Consider the following 16,697-nt stretch of genomic DNA (forward strand, 5'->3'; position numbering starts at 1 on the left):
TGTACAGTATATCAGACAATTCTATATTTAATAAATAATATAATATATCAGCACTTAGTGCATGTTGATGGTCATCTTTTTATTAAATTTAAAAGCTTAATTAGAAAATACTTAAAATTTGACAAAAATATCACTGAGAAGATATAAATATTGATTTTGTAATTCAAACAGGCATTTACTGTAATCATCAATAAGGAGCAAGAAAAGTTCAATAAAGAATAAATCTGAAAATAAATTCAACATGATTAAACTGAATTGTAATAGTGAGGAAATATAAAACAAACATAAAAAAATCTGTAAGAATTCTATTAATTTCACTTATCTTATCTTAAAAAGCCAACAGAGAAAAATATCTTCCTCCGCCAAGACTTTTACAATAAAAAAATGAGAACTTTCTTACACACTGTTCTGGCTTTCATCTTTTAATAATAATAACCCCATGTTTCCTCCTCCATGCCACTTAAAATGCACATTTCTTATATTTCAACTAGAATGCATATACTTAACAGCTTATTTCAAGCTTCCTCTTTTTTTAATTTTTTAATTTTTTTTATTCATAAATTAGCTCTTTCTTTAGGAACCTTACTTGACCTGTATATGATTTTTAATGAGCTAATTATTGGGCAACTGCTTTCTACAGTCTCCTTTTGCAATGTATGGCTTCGAATGCAATTAATAAAATAAAGGAGAAAAGCAAATGAATGACAGTTATGGAGAACATGAAGGACGGATCCATTAGGTGTAGGTGGATGTAAAACCATTGCAACATAATGCCACTGTCAAAACCTGAAGGAGGAGGGCTGGGCTACAAGAGAGCAATGATTTGTTGAGTGTAAGGATTTTTGGTGTCCGGTGCAGGCAAAGAAGGTTCTCATCAGGTTCACCCAGCAAGCATTGCTTCTGAAATCGGCTCATAGCGCCCTCTTGTCCCCCTTTTGTTTTTGCAATTGCACTTGTTAAAGCTCTCAGGGATCAGGCCTAAACCAGAGTTTATTTTCTAGTGTCATGTAAGATTTCACTGACAGTGCGCGTATGTGTCAACATGTAAATATGCTCGTTGCTACCCCGAACATCAGTTCTAAAACATTGGATCTCCTCATGTCACATTCTTTCTCACATTTTCCTGATACTTCTACTTTTTCACTCTAATCACATGGCTAATACAACCCAGTTTTTACAGGAGGCACAGACTGCTGACACTTGACAGCCATAGCTGAAGACTTGTGATAGGTTAATGACCTTTTTACTGGAGCATGTTCAAACACTGCTTTCTTTTTCTAGCTAAACTGACAAAAGAAACAGTTTGGTAGATAGATTATGCTACAAAATGCAAAACAACGAAAGGCCAATTTGATATACCTTTGAAAAAAAAAGAGATAAATATATTGATTATGTGAAAGGTGTATTTGTGTATCTAGAGGTAAGTTGTTGCCATGTTACAGCAATCATTTCCAGTGCAACCAAGAGAAGAAATAGTTCCCGGTGGTTCCAATAACCTTCTTTTGTGAAGCATCCAGAAATGTTAGCTATTTTGCTAGTGCTGGGGTCGTACAGAGTGGAGTTAGGATTATATGAGGAGAGGAAAATGCATTTAAAGCGAAAGTTTTGCGACTCCGTGCCTTGACAAAATGACAAAATGAAGTGGCTGTTTTTTCTTTCTTTCTCCTCTTTGTCTCTCAGACTTGACAGTTTCTACCATATAATGCAGCTAGGAGTAACAGTATATTTTTCTGACATGATTGATATGTGATGTAACACAGTGATGTGATGTCTACTTGACGTAAAGGTGGTGGGTTGAAGACATACAGTACAAATACACCTTTCATTGCCATAACACCTCAGTGAGAGTTACATAGCTACAAGAGGAGGTAAAAACTATTCTAGATTCATAGCTCTTTGTTTTTGACTGGTGTACAGTAGGACGCCTACGTCTCCTATCCTGTTCCACCTGACACTTAATCCAGGGTAAAGTTGCCCTCCAGCACTGACTATGATTAAACTTTTACCAACTTTTCTAACCTAAAACGTAAGTGAAAAAAAACAGTAGATCTGGTCCAGATCAGCATCTATGGGCAACTTCACCCTGCTTTCACTTTTGCCCTTTCAGCTTCCCTCCCTGGTCTTATCAGTGTGTCAGTGTGCCAACCAGTGTTCTTGTCACGTGTAGTTTTGTCTATCAAAGCTGCGGAAAGCTGACGGAGTGGCCAGCTTCCTCATTGAGAGGCTGTCTGTCTTAGCTGTGTCAGGCCGTGCGCTAGACTTGCTCCTGAGGAAGGGGTTTCTGGTTCCTGCCAGACCCTGGCCCCCTGGCCCAGGCCCCCTGTCTGCCCCCAGACCCTGTCCCCGCTCCATCCTCTCACTCACCGACAGGCTCTTCCGGTGTGGAGGGGCCAGCGTGAGGGAAGGATGGGAGTCATCTGAGGAGCAGCTGTTTGCTCGCTCCAGCCTGGAGAAGGGTGAGCAGAAAGGGGCCCCACTGGGCCCACCTAGGCCCCCTAGGCGAGGAGTATCAGGGGCTGGAATCAGGTCATCAGAGTCATCTGGATCAGACTCTGTGTGGCTAAGCTCTGCCTCTCTCTCTGGATGAGAGGAAGCAATGTCTGACGGCTTATCAAAAGGGAATGAGGTGGATCCTCCGGGGGAGTGTGAGCGTTCTGCAGGAGTGTATGGAGCTGAGACGCAGCGTGTATCGATGCAGTCAGTGATGCTGGTATACTCTGCAGCTTTTACCTGGACTCCTGCCCCCAGTCCACTGTAGGAGCCTCTTGTCGTGAACATGAGGCTGTGTGACTTAACCAGAGGGGGCTCATCCAGTAATGCTGTGCCTGACGTAGAGAGGTAGCGGCTGCTCTTAGAGCGCTCAAGCAGCCCTGCTGAAGGAGGTGGGGATGGTTCCATGTCCCAAGGAGGTAAAGTGGCGTCTGGTAAGAGGTGGGCCGAGCACAATGACAAATCAGCTGCTGCACTGTCATCAAACATGGCTCCAGCTGTTCCGCTGCTGCCTAATCCGCCCTCCAAGTGCCTATCGCCCATACCACTGGTGGCAGCGCTGCCGAAGTCCCGGCCTCCCGGCAGCACCGTCTCCATGATATCTGACTGCAGCGAGCAGTCTCTGTGAAGCGGTGGGACCATTCGGAGAGGATTCAGAAAGACCTCCGCCGGCCCTACCTCCTCAGAAGTTGAGACATAGATATCAATGCATGATGATGGACGGTGTTGCTGGGAGACCGACAGCGTCGCCAGGGGGAGGGGCTTAGACTCCTTGGGGGCGGCACCTGAGGACACTGATTGTGAGCTGTTGGCTCGATGGAGGCTGAGCGAGCGCTCTTTGAAGAAGCTCTCAGCTCGTTCAGCTCCACTTGCACGTTCACCACCACGAGCGGCATAAAATGAGTGACTCCTTGTTCGTGCAGTTGTTCCTGTTGGAGAAGGAGGGGACATGGAGCCCTCAGCTGCTCCCTCCAGCGCCTCCTGCTGACGGTAGGTATTCCCTTCTGTGCTGTTAAAGCTGCTTTGACGGAGGATGTATGCTGCTTCTGGGCACTCCCCCTGGCGGAGTATATATGCAGAGTCTGTGCAGTCAGATGAAGTCCGGGAACGCACTTTGTTGACCTCCCCACGCTCAACACCTGTCACACGCTCCAGTGCTACAGCAATGCGTCCAATCAGCTCCTCCATTTGGGCCAGACGAATGTCCACGGTCTGCAGCGAGGCCTTCATGAAGTGTTCTCTTTCATTGACTTCCTCCAGACGCATTGCCATATTCTCCACCCTGGTGGAGTAGAACATAAATAAATGCCTTTACATATAAGGTAACATGCAGAAAGAGGTTTTCTGTTTTCTGTGCAGCCATGTCCGACCTTTCAGAAGTGACTCTGATCCTCTCATCGTTAGAGGAGTGGAATCGGTCATCTTTCTCTCTGAAGTACTCTTCTATGCATTGCTCCTCAAAGTCGTGGACTTTCTTCAGCTCATCCTCTGTGATGAAAAGTTCTGCGGATGAAAGAGTTTAAGTGATTATGCTTCAGTATCATATATCATTTTTTGATTCATAGTATAATAATATCTCAAGCTCAATCAAAAATATATATCGTTGCTGGTGGTGTAGCGCTAAAAATGAAGCAGATTGAAAATCATGTAAAAAGTTTATCAGGCTTGCTAATGTTCATTTGCCACTCACTCAGTCCGTAGTCCCTCTCGTCATCGTCATGCTTGCGCCAGCGACAACACAGATGCTTAAGGACCATAGTTATGTGACTAAAGATGATGAGGGGTGGAGGAAGGACTGGGCGCTCATGGAAGGTCATAATCAGCTGGTAGCGCTGGAATTTCCAAACCTGGTTGGAGATGGACTTCACCTCGAAGAATGTATTGCTATGATGACGGACAATGACACACAGAAATTACACACCAATCAAGAAATATTACATCCACTGAAAGCTAAAATGAACTAAATCAAGTCATCAGTGGCAACAAAGATCACAACCACTCGAGATAGTATACATATTGATTGATCAACTCCTTCATTGAGCATGGACGGCAGAGCCAAGTTTGGACACAGAGAGTGTATGGAGACAAAAACAAATGCAACAGCGAACACAATAAAGGGCTGCCTTAATGTGTCATGAGATTTAACCTTCAATTTAACTATTGTCTTTTCCCCATTGTTCACTTTTTGGTAATTACCCTGACAAATGTGCAGAAGAGGATGATCATTCTTTCAACATGGATTATTCAGAGGCACAATTAGCACGATAATGTCTCAGCAAACGAAGAACCATCCCATTCTGGTAATACTGTGGTTGAAAAGAAGCCCAAACACAAATTACTGTCAATTTGTTTTTTCTCTCACATACACTCAAATACACTAAAAAGACACTTGTGTCTATTTTGTTTAAAACAGTATTAGTTTGATACTGCTATGAGTGAAATTCATTTATCAGTGATACTGTTTTTGCACTAATGCTGGAGGAAAGAGATTATTTATATCATCAAGCAGCCAAAGTAACTGTGGAAAAGCTAAAATGATTGTTTACGTACTTGAACACAGCTATGAGTAGATTGACGAGCAGTATGTTGGCCACCAGCAGGTAGCAGGCCATGATGGCTGGGACAATCCAGGCCCCAGTCTTACAGGGAGGCAGGGCCACCACCCCCCCATCATCCGTGGTGATGTTCTGCCCACAGGGGGCTGCACACCACCACAAAACAAATACACACATACAAGTTAATAGAAGGTAAACTATGATAGAGACGTGAAGCCATCATGAATATATGCACAACAAACAAAAAAACATGCAGGCACGCAAACCATGAACTAAAGACAAAGTATATTGTAAAAAAACCTTAAGAAAAAATTAAAATAAAAGCAAATTAAAAGAAAAAATATAATACATTCAAGCACATACCGCACAAAAATGTACAAGACAACAATAAAACAAAAACAAAGAGACAAGCAGACCCAAAAAATTAATAAACCAATCAAAATGCATAACTACATATTTTGCAAAAAAAAACTAAAACAAACAAGAAGCATAATTTGTCTTTATGCTTCTTATAGAGGGGACTGGAAAGAGTGGACATTTTAATGGTTGAGGGTCATGTTTGAAAATGTGCATCTGAAAACAAAATACACACCAAAAATAATGCATTAATCATGTGTCATCACAATTTGTGTTCCCAATATATTCAAACATGCAAGAGATGTTTAAAATATATTGTCACATATGTGTGCCATAGATTCATTCAGTAATGATTGATTGCTTTGAATCGTTTGAAATGTATTTAAGGTGCACAGTATGTTTTTTCCATCTGTGATGGTTCAGTTGCTGTGGCTTATCTGGGGAACATTCAGCATTTGTTCTTGGTTTGCTTGCCTTTGAGATTCATTCTAGTCATGCTCATTATTGCTTGATTTTCAATTGTTTCACACAATGCAGCCCAAAGACAGAGAACTGAAGTAATTTTTTTCTCCAAAAAGAACATTTTCACCCTAAAATCTTTTGATAAAAAACTCTGACAACTGAACCACGTGAAAAAAACAGATTACAGATGATGAAAGGTGACTGATAGATATCTTGTGGTGTATGTGTGTGTATGTATGTGTATATCTGGTGTGGTATTTATATGCAAATGTAAATGCTCTTATTAAATGTTGCTTATATCAGTAGAAATATTTTTGCAATGTCGTAATTGCTCCAGTGAGAAGCTGAGCCAGCGTAAAAAAAAAGGAGGGTGATATGATTTATGTGACAGACGGCGTTAACATGGCAGGGTCACTTCTTCAAATGAAACTAATGGCTAGCCAAGGAACAAAATGAGTAGAAGAAAGATTAAGGGAATATCATACTTTTACACTTTGATAGTTCCTCTTGATGTAATAACTGACCAAAAACAAAAAGGTATAAAATATTTGAACACATTTGAAAAGTGCTATTGCCACGTAACAGTGCCATTTGTCAGCCAGTGCCAAAATTAGGAAGGGTAAAGTTGCTTACAAAGCATAGCCTTAGGTCAAGCTACTAGTTGGTCAATCAGAGATTTAGCTATGAACGGCAGCCTCATTCAACCTGTTGTACACTTTATATTGTCTTAAACAAGCTTTGTGTATTTAAATAATATGCTGTTTAGATTTAGTAGATGACCCAAGATACCAAACACAGAAGGGCAACTTTAGCCTCAGAGCGTGTGGAGCTGCATGCACACTTTTGTCTCAAGTGGCCTCTAGTGGTAGGAGTGGGCGTGACATGGTGGTAACGTGAGGATGATGAAGGAGAGGTGGGTTAGGTAGATGTGATTAAATTGAGGTCTATATCTATTGATTTACTGGGGTTTTGACTGCACTGGGCATTGTGGGATGGACCACTAGTACGCCAGGTTCCGTAAGTTCGTAAGTAATTGTCGGCCAGCCAGAGTTTGTCTTTCAGCCTGTGCTTTAACTTCCTACTATGCATATCTGAAACAAAGAATGAAAACATTATTTCAGATCTCTTCTCTTTGGGCCACTCCTCACATTCTGTACACACCATCATATACACACCCATACAAAAACACAACAGAACAGCACGCAAACGCACTCTCACTCTCAACACATTTTCTCACAGACACTTTATTGAGTCAAATATTACTTTGTCTACATGATATAAAATAACGAAAAAAGATCAGGAAAAACGACTGTTGAGCAACTTGACCAAAAATACTGCCGATATGGTGTGGAAGCAAAATATGTCAAGAATTTTCCAGTTATAAATGTTATGTTATTTGTCTTGTAGTACAGTGTTTTAATATGTATGTATTATAAAAAGAAACTTCTGGTAATACGTTAACAATTTAATGATGAGATAAGTGTGTATTCAGTCACATTGCTTACATCACTCTTCAGAGTCAGGAACTATCTTCCCCTGAATTAACAAAAATGAAGTTTATTGAAAAGCTCTGACATTATGGCCCTAAACTTACGGTCAATCTGGTCGGCAAACACCTCTCCGTAGATCATCCAGTAAGGCATGAAGAAGATGTTCCTAGCTAGCATCCAGGATGGGTCTTCATTAGGGTTGAGGATGGCCTGACGCGCCACCCCAAAACTCATCAGCACCACCAACATGATGATCACAAAATACATCATGTCGATCATCTGACAGAGGGAGGAGGGGGGTAGGGGAGGACCGTCAAAGAGAGAAGGGAAAGTGTGAGTGGCTTAAGAAGAGAAACACATCGGGAGCAGCTAGTAAGAATGCTCATATATAGAAATAATGATAAAAGAGAAGGAATGGATCAAATGGAGAGCAGTCCACTAGCCTGTTACATTAGCCTGAGTATAGTTTTCGATTATATGTGATATGCATTGTCTTATGAAATAGTCACAATTGCAGGCTAAATTATTACATTATACAAATCATGAGGCGAACACAGAGATATTTCAGACTTTGAAAAGTATGGTGGTGTTTAATTTTTCTTTTACAATTACATTGTTCTCTGAACTGCTCCGACTTCAAATCTGTTTATGGTGCTGCAAGATCACATATGCCAAATATCTGACGAAGTCATTCAATCCAAAACCCCCTCCTCCATTAACCACCCACCCCAGCCCACCCCACCCCCGTCATGTAGAGCTGATTTTCATATCAAAAAGGCATTGTGTGTGGTCAAAGACAGTTGACCATCAGACACATTTGAGCCTTTGATCCCTCGTCGTGTCCTCGTGTATGCATCAGAGGCTCTGATCGTGTGCTCTTTGAAATCAAACAATGAGCTTGAGAGGCACAGAAGCTGTATAAGGACCAAGCCTGTACACGACATACAAATTAAACCCTTGCAATCCTAAGACTTAGTGAACTCTTATAATCAGTATGGATCATGCAGAGGAGTGATGAGAAAGTAGAACAATCTGACATGAATAAATAACACATAATGGGGAAAAGAAAAATGAGAAATGTTGTAGATAGAAACGACACACACACACACGCGCACAATACACCACCGCTGCCTCCTCTCACCATCTTGCCAATCATCATCACATAGGGACCCAGGTACTTGTTGACCCCGAAGATGTCCAGCAGCCGGATGTACCAATAGATAATGTTGACGCAATAGATGACCCGCCCATAGCTCATAAGCGGTGGCTCCTGGAGACGCAGAACCATGCCGACAGAGAATATGAGAATGGCCATGAGGTCTGTGATGTTCCAGTACTCCTGAAGCCACACCTTCACTTTCTGTAACAACTTCCCTGGCTCTGACATCAGGATCTGGGAGAGGGTTGGAGGGAAATTATTTGAGAAAGTAGAGCAAGATGAGAATGCTCACATGCAGGAATAATGAAAAGATGTGTTCATAAATGCAGACATTGAAGGGAAAAATTGAAGCCCCAAAAGTGATTGAAATAGAAGGATATAAATGCAATACATCATGCCCACCATAGGAGGGCAGTATGAGTTCACCTATCAGGGTGTCTGTGGAGGCCTTGTTGTGCAGCTGAGAACGATGTGCCATGATTAATGTATTTCATACACTTACAGTACAAACACAGCCACAGTGAGGCTGAACTAGTCCCATATGGCCACATACCTATATTTTCTATTTACTTTTTGGGTTTTCTCATCTGTGTATTGCCTTCACCCCTCACCCCCTCTCTCACTCCCTGTGACTCTTTATTTTGCTTCCTCTTCAATGGTTGCAACACAATTTCCCCTATTAATCATGAACTGTTTGATGTTATGGCCATGATGCTCAGCCTCTCCAGGACAAAACTCACTGAATTTAACGACATTATGGTGACAAGCTGTGTGTCTATAATTCACTATGTAATTCCTTTTGGAAAAACTGATTATGTGTGTTAAAAATAGTGATGGATGCTGATGCACAGGATCTGTTGTACCTCTCTCATTTTCTCAATGCCGTTGGTGAAGATGTAAGCGATGACGATCCACTCTTGAGGACAGGGCCACAGGTCCATCTTTACCAGAACAATGTAGTTGAACAACATCAGGTAGCCCACGTAGGCCAACTATGTAAAAACAACACAGCAGAGGAAAATCAGCAGGGACACATTCATGGTTATGTAGCCGTGTTTCTGGCACATAACAATTATAGCAAACTGTACATCAATAAAGTTCAGACAAATAAGCTGTTCAAACTGTTCAAATTAAACAGTTATTTTGTTAATGATTGGCCATCATTACGCCTCTCTTTAATGCATTTAGTTTTAGATTATAGAGATTTGATGTCAGACACTTGATTGCTATACCTCCAAACTTGGCCTGAACATGTCCATTATGTGTCTCTTGCGGCCGTATCTATTTAAATCCATGTCAGCTGTCAGGTGTCCTGCACATATTTGCGCACTGTGGCATACCATGAAACAGACTAGATAAAAACATTCTGATAACAATGCAAACCAACCCATCAAAAAAAAGAAACAGGCTTTGACTGCCTGACACAAATGTATTCAAAATCCATTTTATATGTTTTCCTCATTCAAAGGTCCTGACGTTACTAGATTTCAATCAGATATTTGACATTTTTGATTCAGCGATTCAAAGCGACATTTAAACTGCATGAATACATTCAGCAGTGATTTTAAGAGCCACAAAACTGTTACTACTTATACATTTGGTACCAAAACAAAAAGACATATTTAAATTATGAAGTAACTAAAAACAAATGGTGTCTCCTTCAGTTCACGCCTAAATAAAGTATTCCAGTGAAGTTTGCAGGTAAAGTGGTTTTAATAATTTATGACCGGGACTGTCAATCCGTCCCAAATGCACAGTTGGTTTGCGTGATAAGTTTGAGTAATATTACTTTCAACAGGGCAGCCCTCTATTGCAGAAGATGAGTTTAAACACAAATCTGATTATGAGGTAAAGACCACATTTTTACCCTGAAAAAACCCAGCATCTGTTCTACAAGTGCAGCTGCAGTGAGTCCAATATTATTATTTAACCTGAGGGGCAGGGGGGAGTAGAAAGGGGGAGAAGAGGAGGGGAGTAAATAGCCAGGGAAGAGAAAATGGAATATAACAAAAAGGCAGTCAAAATATTTTCTCAGTATAAATAAACAGTGAAATCCCTGCTGGTGATGTTAAGAGCTATTTTCACTGGGCTAGTAAATTGAAGGAGCCCAAGACGGGGTATGAGACACAAAAGATCAGCTTACATCAAACATTACACATGCGCTCACAGGCAGATAGTGGATAAAACACAAGCTATACACAGACTTCAAAGACATCTTACAGAATCTAGTTGAACAGAGTTGTACAGAAAGATGTTAAGACAACCATGCAAACCCCTTAACACTCAACTTCAAATTAAGTAATATTTACTTATTTTAAAACTTAATTTAGTGACAATATGCCATGACTCAAGGTTTGTCTGTGTGTTTACACTGTTAGTATACTAAAAAGAAGATGAAACAAGGATATGTTGTTTCATCTTCAGTCCCTTTCACTGGCCTGCACTTTTCTCACTGTGTTGCTTCCATCAGTCTCCCCATCGCTCTCACACTAAACCTTCTCACCCCAGTAACGTTGTGTAATGACAGGGTGGAAGAGGTGGTTAATGAAAATAGAGGCACTATGGCAGGAGAAGCTAACAGCAGGGAACCAGCAATTGATGCCGTTGCAGAATTACAGTGAGCACTGACACTGCCAACAGGAAGCTGAGCACGTAGGTGGTGTTGTAGAAGCCCACACTGACCGTATGGAACCAGAACTTGACAATTGGAGCGTTGTAGAACTCGTAGATCTTGCGTCCCAAGGGGATGAGGCGGTGGCGTTTCTGAACCTCCTCAACATCCTTCTTTCTGGATGTCTCTGTAGTTACCTTACCCAGCATGGCCTAGGGCAATGCAAACCCCACATGGAGTGAGGGAGGAAGGAGTGAAAAGTGTGAGGGATAAAGGGATTGGAAAGACAGAGGAGGATGAGTGGGGAAGATGCAGAGAGAGGACGGAGATGAAGACAAGTATGTGAAAGGGAGGAGGTGGGATGGGAAGAGTCGAATAACAAAGAAAAAAGGAGAAAGAGAAGAGGGTTAAATTATGGCTACTGCTCAGTTTTAATATCATAATCAAAGAAGCAAGCACAGGCAATGTCATCATTCCAAAATGTGAAATGTGTGTTTGAGGTGGAGTGTTGGGTGAAGGCTGGTAACACAGCATGACACAGACACAGACACTCATGGATTGTGTCTCAGACAACAATTAAGAGACAGGAGAGATACAAGATAATGACAGAAAGGAGACAGAAAGGAGACAGAAAAAGAAAAAGATAAGACAGATATTTTATTTCAATCTGTGACACATTTCCTTATCCATGAGAGAGGGTTTGGAGCCCACTGTTTTTATGGGTCATGGTCTTAATGTCAAAGCAACACCAGACCTCTGAGGGAGTTCATTCAAGGAATTGTATTGTATGTCAAAAGGTGGTCTATATATATACTGCTCTAAAAAGGCAGAATGCAGTAGCTATCTATTTGGTAAAGGTTGAGAGTATAATTTCTGTGAAAACAGCATTTTGAGCAGAAACTTCAAAGCGGACCCAAAAACCAAACACACAATATCTGCACTTTGGCTGTGTAGTTACTGCCATTGCCTGTGGTTCTATAAAGTGTCCAGTTTGCAGCTACTGCAGTCTGGATTGGTAATCTGTGCGCTGTGAAGTACGAGGGCTGTATAAAATTGAAGCTAGCTTGTGGGCAGCCGAAGCTAGCAAAGCAAAAACTAAGTTTAGTTATGGATTTTCCGCCAAGTTGCTATCTGTGAATGAAAAATATTAATTTTGATGAACTGACTTTTTGGTTACTCAGTATGTTATTGCACATAATTAAGACTGCAGCATAAAACAGCTACAGTTAGCTAGCTCAGCAGATCTCCATAGCTGCCATGTAATCTTTGACTCCAGTAAATATTATTTGATTTGGTGTAACTAAGCTACCTTTAAATTACATATTCATATCTCATGAATTAATGTTTTATATTGATTTGAGTATTAATAGAACTCAGACAGATAACAACTTGGTCAAATACTTTGATCATGTGACATATTTTGGAAGCCAAACCAGGAAGTTAGCGTCTCTCAAATAAATGCTCATTCCACCTGCACTCTACAATCTAAAACTAATAGTAATTTTCTGAAACACTAGGTAAAATGGATAAGAAAGCTGAGAGAACATATTGTGTTGGTAGATACTTGTGCAGAAGGCTATCTGCATTTTTTAGGTATTGAATAGTTTCTAAAGTTTTTTGCGGTAAAATAATCAACTCTAAAAGCGTAAATGAAATTATTACAAACCTTTTATTTGTTTTACAGTCTGTCGTCCAGTCTGAAAACTTTAAACCCTTTCTCAACTTCACTGTGTAGCTATTACACTCTGCCTTTGTAGGGAAGTTGTAGACCTGGGCAAAGATAACACGTTTGAAACTCTCTCAAAATATTTGAAATGTATGATGAGGAGTTGGTTGAAGTTCCCAGGCCACTGAATAGGTACAATAGTGATCCAACCATCACTTAGAAATTGCCATCAATAAATAATCAATAGATTTCTATTTTTTTCCAAATAAGTTAAATAAGCTTCAAGTTTTGTCAAAGGCACACACAGACAGGGCCTTCAGGGTGAAACGATTTAGATGCCAGTGTGTAACACCATGCCTTTACTGTACCGAACATTCACATTATCCAATCAGCAGGTGGACAAAAGCTATCACACGAGCTATAGCATTCATCACAGTGTGGTTTATCGAAAGCATCTGAGGATAAAACAATACAATCTCCCTCTGTGGTGTAGCAGTCTGTGTATATCTGTATGAATCTTTGTGTGATTCATAAGTATCTGAAGGTGCATTTGTACAGTCAGAAGCCAGAGCAACAGGAAGGGGCTCATTGCAAATGCATTCTCTGGCAGCAGGGTCCTTTGTTTAACACCACTGTGCCTCAAGGACTGCATGTGTAAAATGGCTCATTTGCGCTGGCTTGCTGGCTGTGCGCAATGCAGATGGAGAGTATGTACAGGGGTGCTGAGGAGCGTTCAACTTCAGTTCAATCATTTTATGGAATAACCTTAGATCCAGTTTATGTCTTATAATTGTGTTCCAATTCCAGTCTTCCTTTAACACACAAATTGAATCTTGGTATCCTCACCACAATGGATTGGATTGAAATACAACGCGTCCTAATGCTGTACATCCATGTCTATGCAGATGGACCAACTCTTCCACTGTGAGCCGGGAGAAGATGCTCAGACTCTGCATGATTTAAGCTCTGCAGCAGCAGGCGGACATGGTTATATAATGCAAAAGCCTGGGCCTCCCATGCTCAGCAGCCAACATGCTGAGTGGTATGCTGCGGCAAGCCATCATCATGATGGGAGAGTGAGGGGCAGCAATCGGCTAGCATACAGTACTATACCTCAATCAGAACTGAGCTTGGAGAGAGGGAGAAAGAGAGAAAGAGCTAGAGAGAAAGGGAGCTGAAAGCTAAAGATATAACGGAGCAAAGAGAGAGCTGGGCAGAGAACAAGAGGGACCACAGGAAAGGTAGAGAGAAATAGAGGAGATAGATGGAAGAAGAAACATACACAAGGGAACCCACAAGCGGCGACAGACTGAGACGCTACAACTCCACGACCATGTCTTTGCTGAGACGACGAGAAACAGGAAAGGTCTATTTGGCTGGAAGGGTTCAGTTTGCCCGAATAGAGAAACATGTGTGTGTAGAGAACTGCGTGTCATTGTGGACAAAAACAACAACATAAAACTGGTCCACGAGAAATATTTACAAAGGACACAGTATCTGGGCTATGTGTTCAATTATCAGTTGTCTAGTCCTCAACAAAGTGTGTATTGTCTAAAGTTTGAATATGTGTCTAAATTCTGAGATGCAGGGCTGAGGTGGGTTCTCTCACCACGGAGTTGTACTGCGCCTCACAGTAAGATCTTACTGTGAACTCCATGTCTTCCTCCTCCTTCTCCTTGACTGGTTTCTCAGGCTCCTCCTCCTCCTTCTCCTGCAGGTAGGCCTCCTGATCCTGGGGCATGTAGGACATCTCATCTTTGTTTTTGAACTCCAGACTCAGGATGGATGGCGGCAGAAGCAGCCCTAAGATTACCTGGTTGATGAGGAAGACAGAACGTGGAGGAGGATGGAAAGCTGAGATAAAGGTGTACTGTTTCATTAGTTGCGCTGTGGAAATTAGGACACAGAGTCTCGAACAAACCAACCTTCATAATTGGCCTGCAACACACACATTTGGAACTCGCATAATGAAAATGTACCCACATGAACACCTCCTCATCATGCCCTGGCTGAAAGCTTTGGTATTTAAAACAACCAAGCAAGTGTTCTCATTGTTGAAGTCAATTACAAATGCATTAGTCCAGACAGGAAGCAAGGGCGCTTTGCTGCCACGATGTATGAGAGGGACACACACGGCAGATAAAGGAGGCAGGCGAGCTTTACACACTTCAGATACAACCCAGTCAAACATGAAAAGCAACAGAGCGGCTATTAACACAATGGAAAGGTGAAGAACAAAGGAAAGAGTGAAATTAAGATGTTTTCATCACATCGACTACAGGGTCAAACTTGAACAGAAATGTAATCAATTTAAGTTTACATGAATTTCTAATTGAGACAGTTAACTTAATAACATAGATGTCAGTAAAGTCAGATGAAAGAATTATTGAATTTATGAAAAGGATAGTTTCGGGGTGAAGGAAGAGGATTATGACAAGTGAGAAATACAATTAAAACCACAGCAGAGAAATTAATGTCTCAGCTTCTCCAAAGAAAATATGTCAGTAATTTGTCATACTTATTGATGTGAGAAGTAATCAATGTACTCATGTTCTAACATAGTCCATCTGTAGCCTTCAGTTATGTTGTGATATGAGTTAGTGTGTTGGAAGCTAGAACATGGCTGCCCTCACAACTATAGCAACTCAGAAATGTGCACACACATTATCTTGACAACATTTTGACAACGTTATTTGCTGTATATCATGAAGATCTGGGGGCACCGAATCTTGTTTGTTCCACTCATGGTTTCCTCTGTCTTTCTGCTCCAATGAGCTTGCTTTAGCAGTGCACTCTCTCCCTCCCTCCTGCAAAGGCCAAACCATACTTAAAGCACTGTCTGCCCTGCTCCATGAAGCTATAGCCAGCCAGACCCATCATCCTGTCTCACTCTATGTATGAATGAGTGTGAACCCAGCCTTCCCTTCAGCAACTCCCAGGGCAACTCTTCATTATAAATAACTCTAACCTCTCTGATCTGAGCAGCTGCCTCCTATCACCCTCCTGCCAGACGTCTGGAAGACCCACATGAGCAAAAATTGCTCAAAAGTCAACTACCAGTCTTCACTGAAACCTCTCCCCTCGTCTCAAAGGGATGTTTACCACACAAGCCTCCATATCTAATATGTGGGACCCAATTTCAAGGTTTTTTAAAAACTAATTCAGGTCAGTTCTTCTGTCCCCTTTGGTTTAAGAGAATACTATTTAGGATTATAAATGAAGTTGTGGTGGTAGTTCAACCAGGAGGGCAACCGTGCCCGACACACTCTTAATGTTTCTCTTCCCTCTGGCGAATCCTCCTCCTCTTCCCTGTCGGCTCAAGATAACTTGACTTTATCATAAGACAGTTGAGGTGTCACAGTTGAACATATCTTACCTATGGAAACACACGTGCATTCATCTGTTATCAACTGAACTGTGTACCATGTACTGGTGTGTATATATATATATATATATATATATATATATATATATATATATATATATATATATATATATATATATATATATACACACACACCATACATTTCTCTATACTTATCTGCCAACATATGTACTTACACATTTGTAGTAAGCTGATACTGGGTGACCTCTGCTTTTAATATAGGTATATTATGTCCAAAGCAACGTACAGTTTTTCATACATTCAACAGAAAAATAATTATAAATTCTTTAAATCTAGCTTACACATTTCCACACATCACACCTGGTAGTTGTCATGTACAACCACTCTCTACTTTTCTGTGAGCCCCTCAGCAGATCCACAGGACCGATTTAGGCCGCCTATATGATCATTTTTCAGGCAGGTGAGGGGGTTACTCATTACTCTCCCATCTCAACTTCTTTTTGGCAGTCTGAGGGGATTCAAGCATTCTGATACAACTCTGCCTCTCTAACACCTAAGCCT

At 41.2% G+C, this 16,697-nt stretch overlaps 1 protein-coding gene across 1 annotated transcript in view; it reads right to left on the bottom strand.

The window, feature by feature from the left end:
* Window positions 1-650: 650 nt before the first annotated feature.
* The window catches only part of trpm3 (transient receptor potential cation channel, subfamily M, member 3), a 122,705-nt gene continuing 106,658 nt past the window's right edge, over window positions 651-16,697 (bottom strand). The window contains exons 17-26 of the mRNA XM_034541983.1: window positions 14,400-14,603; window positions 11,196-11,336; window positions 9,377-9,505; window positions 8,496-8,747; window positions 7,459-7,633; window positions 6,827-6,955; window positions 5,041-5,191; window positions 4,181-4,374; window positions 3,861-3,993; window positions 651-3,772 (exon numbers count right to left, since the gene is read on the bottom strand). Of these exons, the coding sequence (XP_034397874.1) occupies window positions 2,158-3,772; window positions 3,861-3,993; window positions 4,181-4,374; window positions 5,041-5,191; window positions 6,827-6,955; window positions 7,459-7,633; window positions 8,496-8,747; window positions 9,377-9,505; window positions 11,196-11,336; window positions 14,400-14,603 (3,123 nt within the window). The 3' untranslated portion in view covers window positions 651-2,157. The remainder of the gene's footprint in view (window positions 3,773-3,860; window positions 3,994-4,180; window positions 4,375-5,040; window positions 5,192-6,826; window positions 6,956-7,458; window positions 7,634-8,495; window positions 8,748-9,376; window positions 9,506-11,195; window positions 11,337-14,399; window positions 14,604-16,697) is intronic.

The sequence above is a fragment of the Cyclopterus lumpus genome, chromosome 9 (genome assembly GCF_009769545.1).
Source record: "Cyclopterus lumpus isolate fCycLum1 chromosome 9, fCycLum1.pri, whole genome shotgun sequence".
NCBI classification, from domain to species: domain Eukaryota; kingdom Metazoa; phylum Chordata; class Actinopteri; order Perciformes; family Cyclopteridae; genus Cyclopterus; species Cyclopterus lumpus.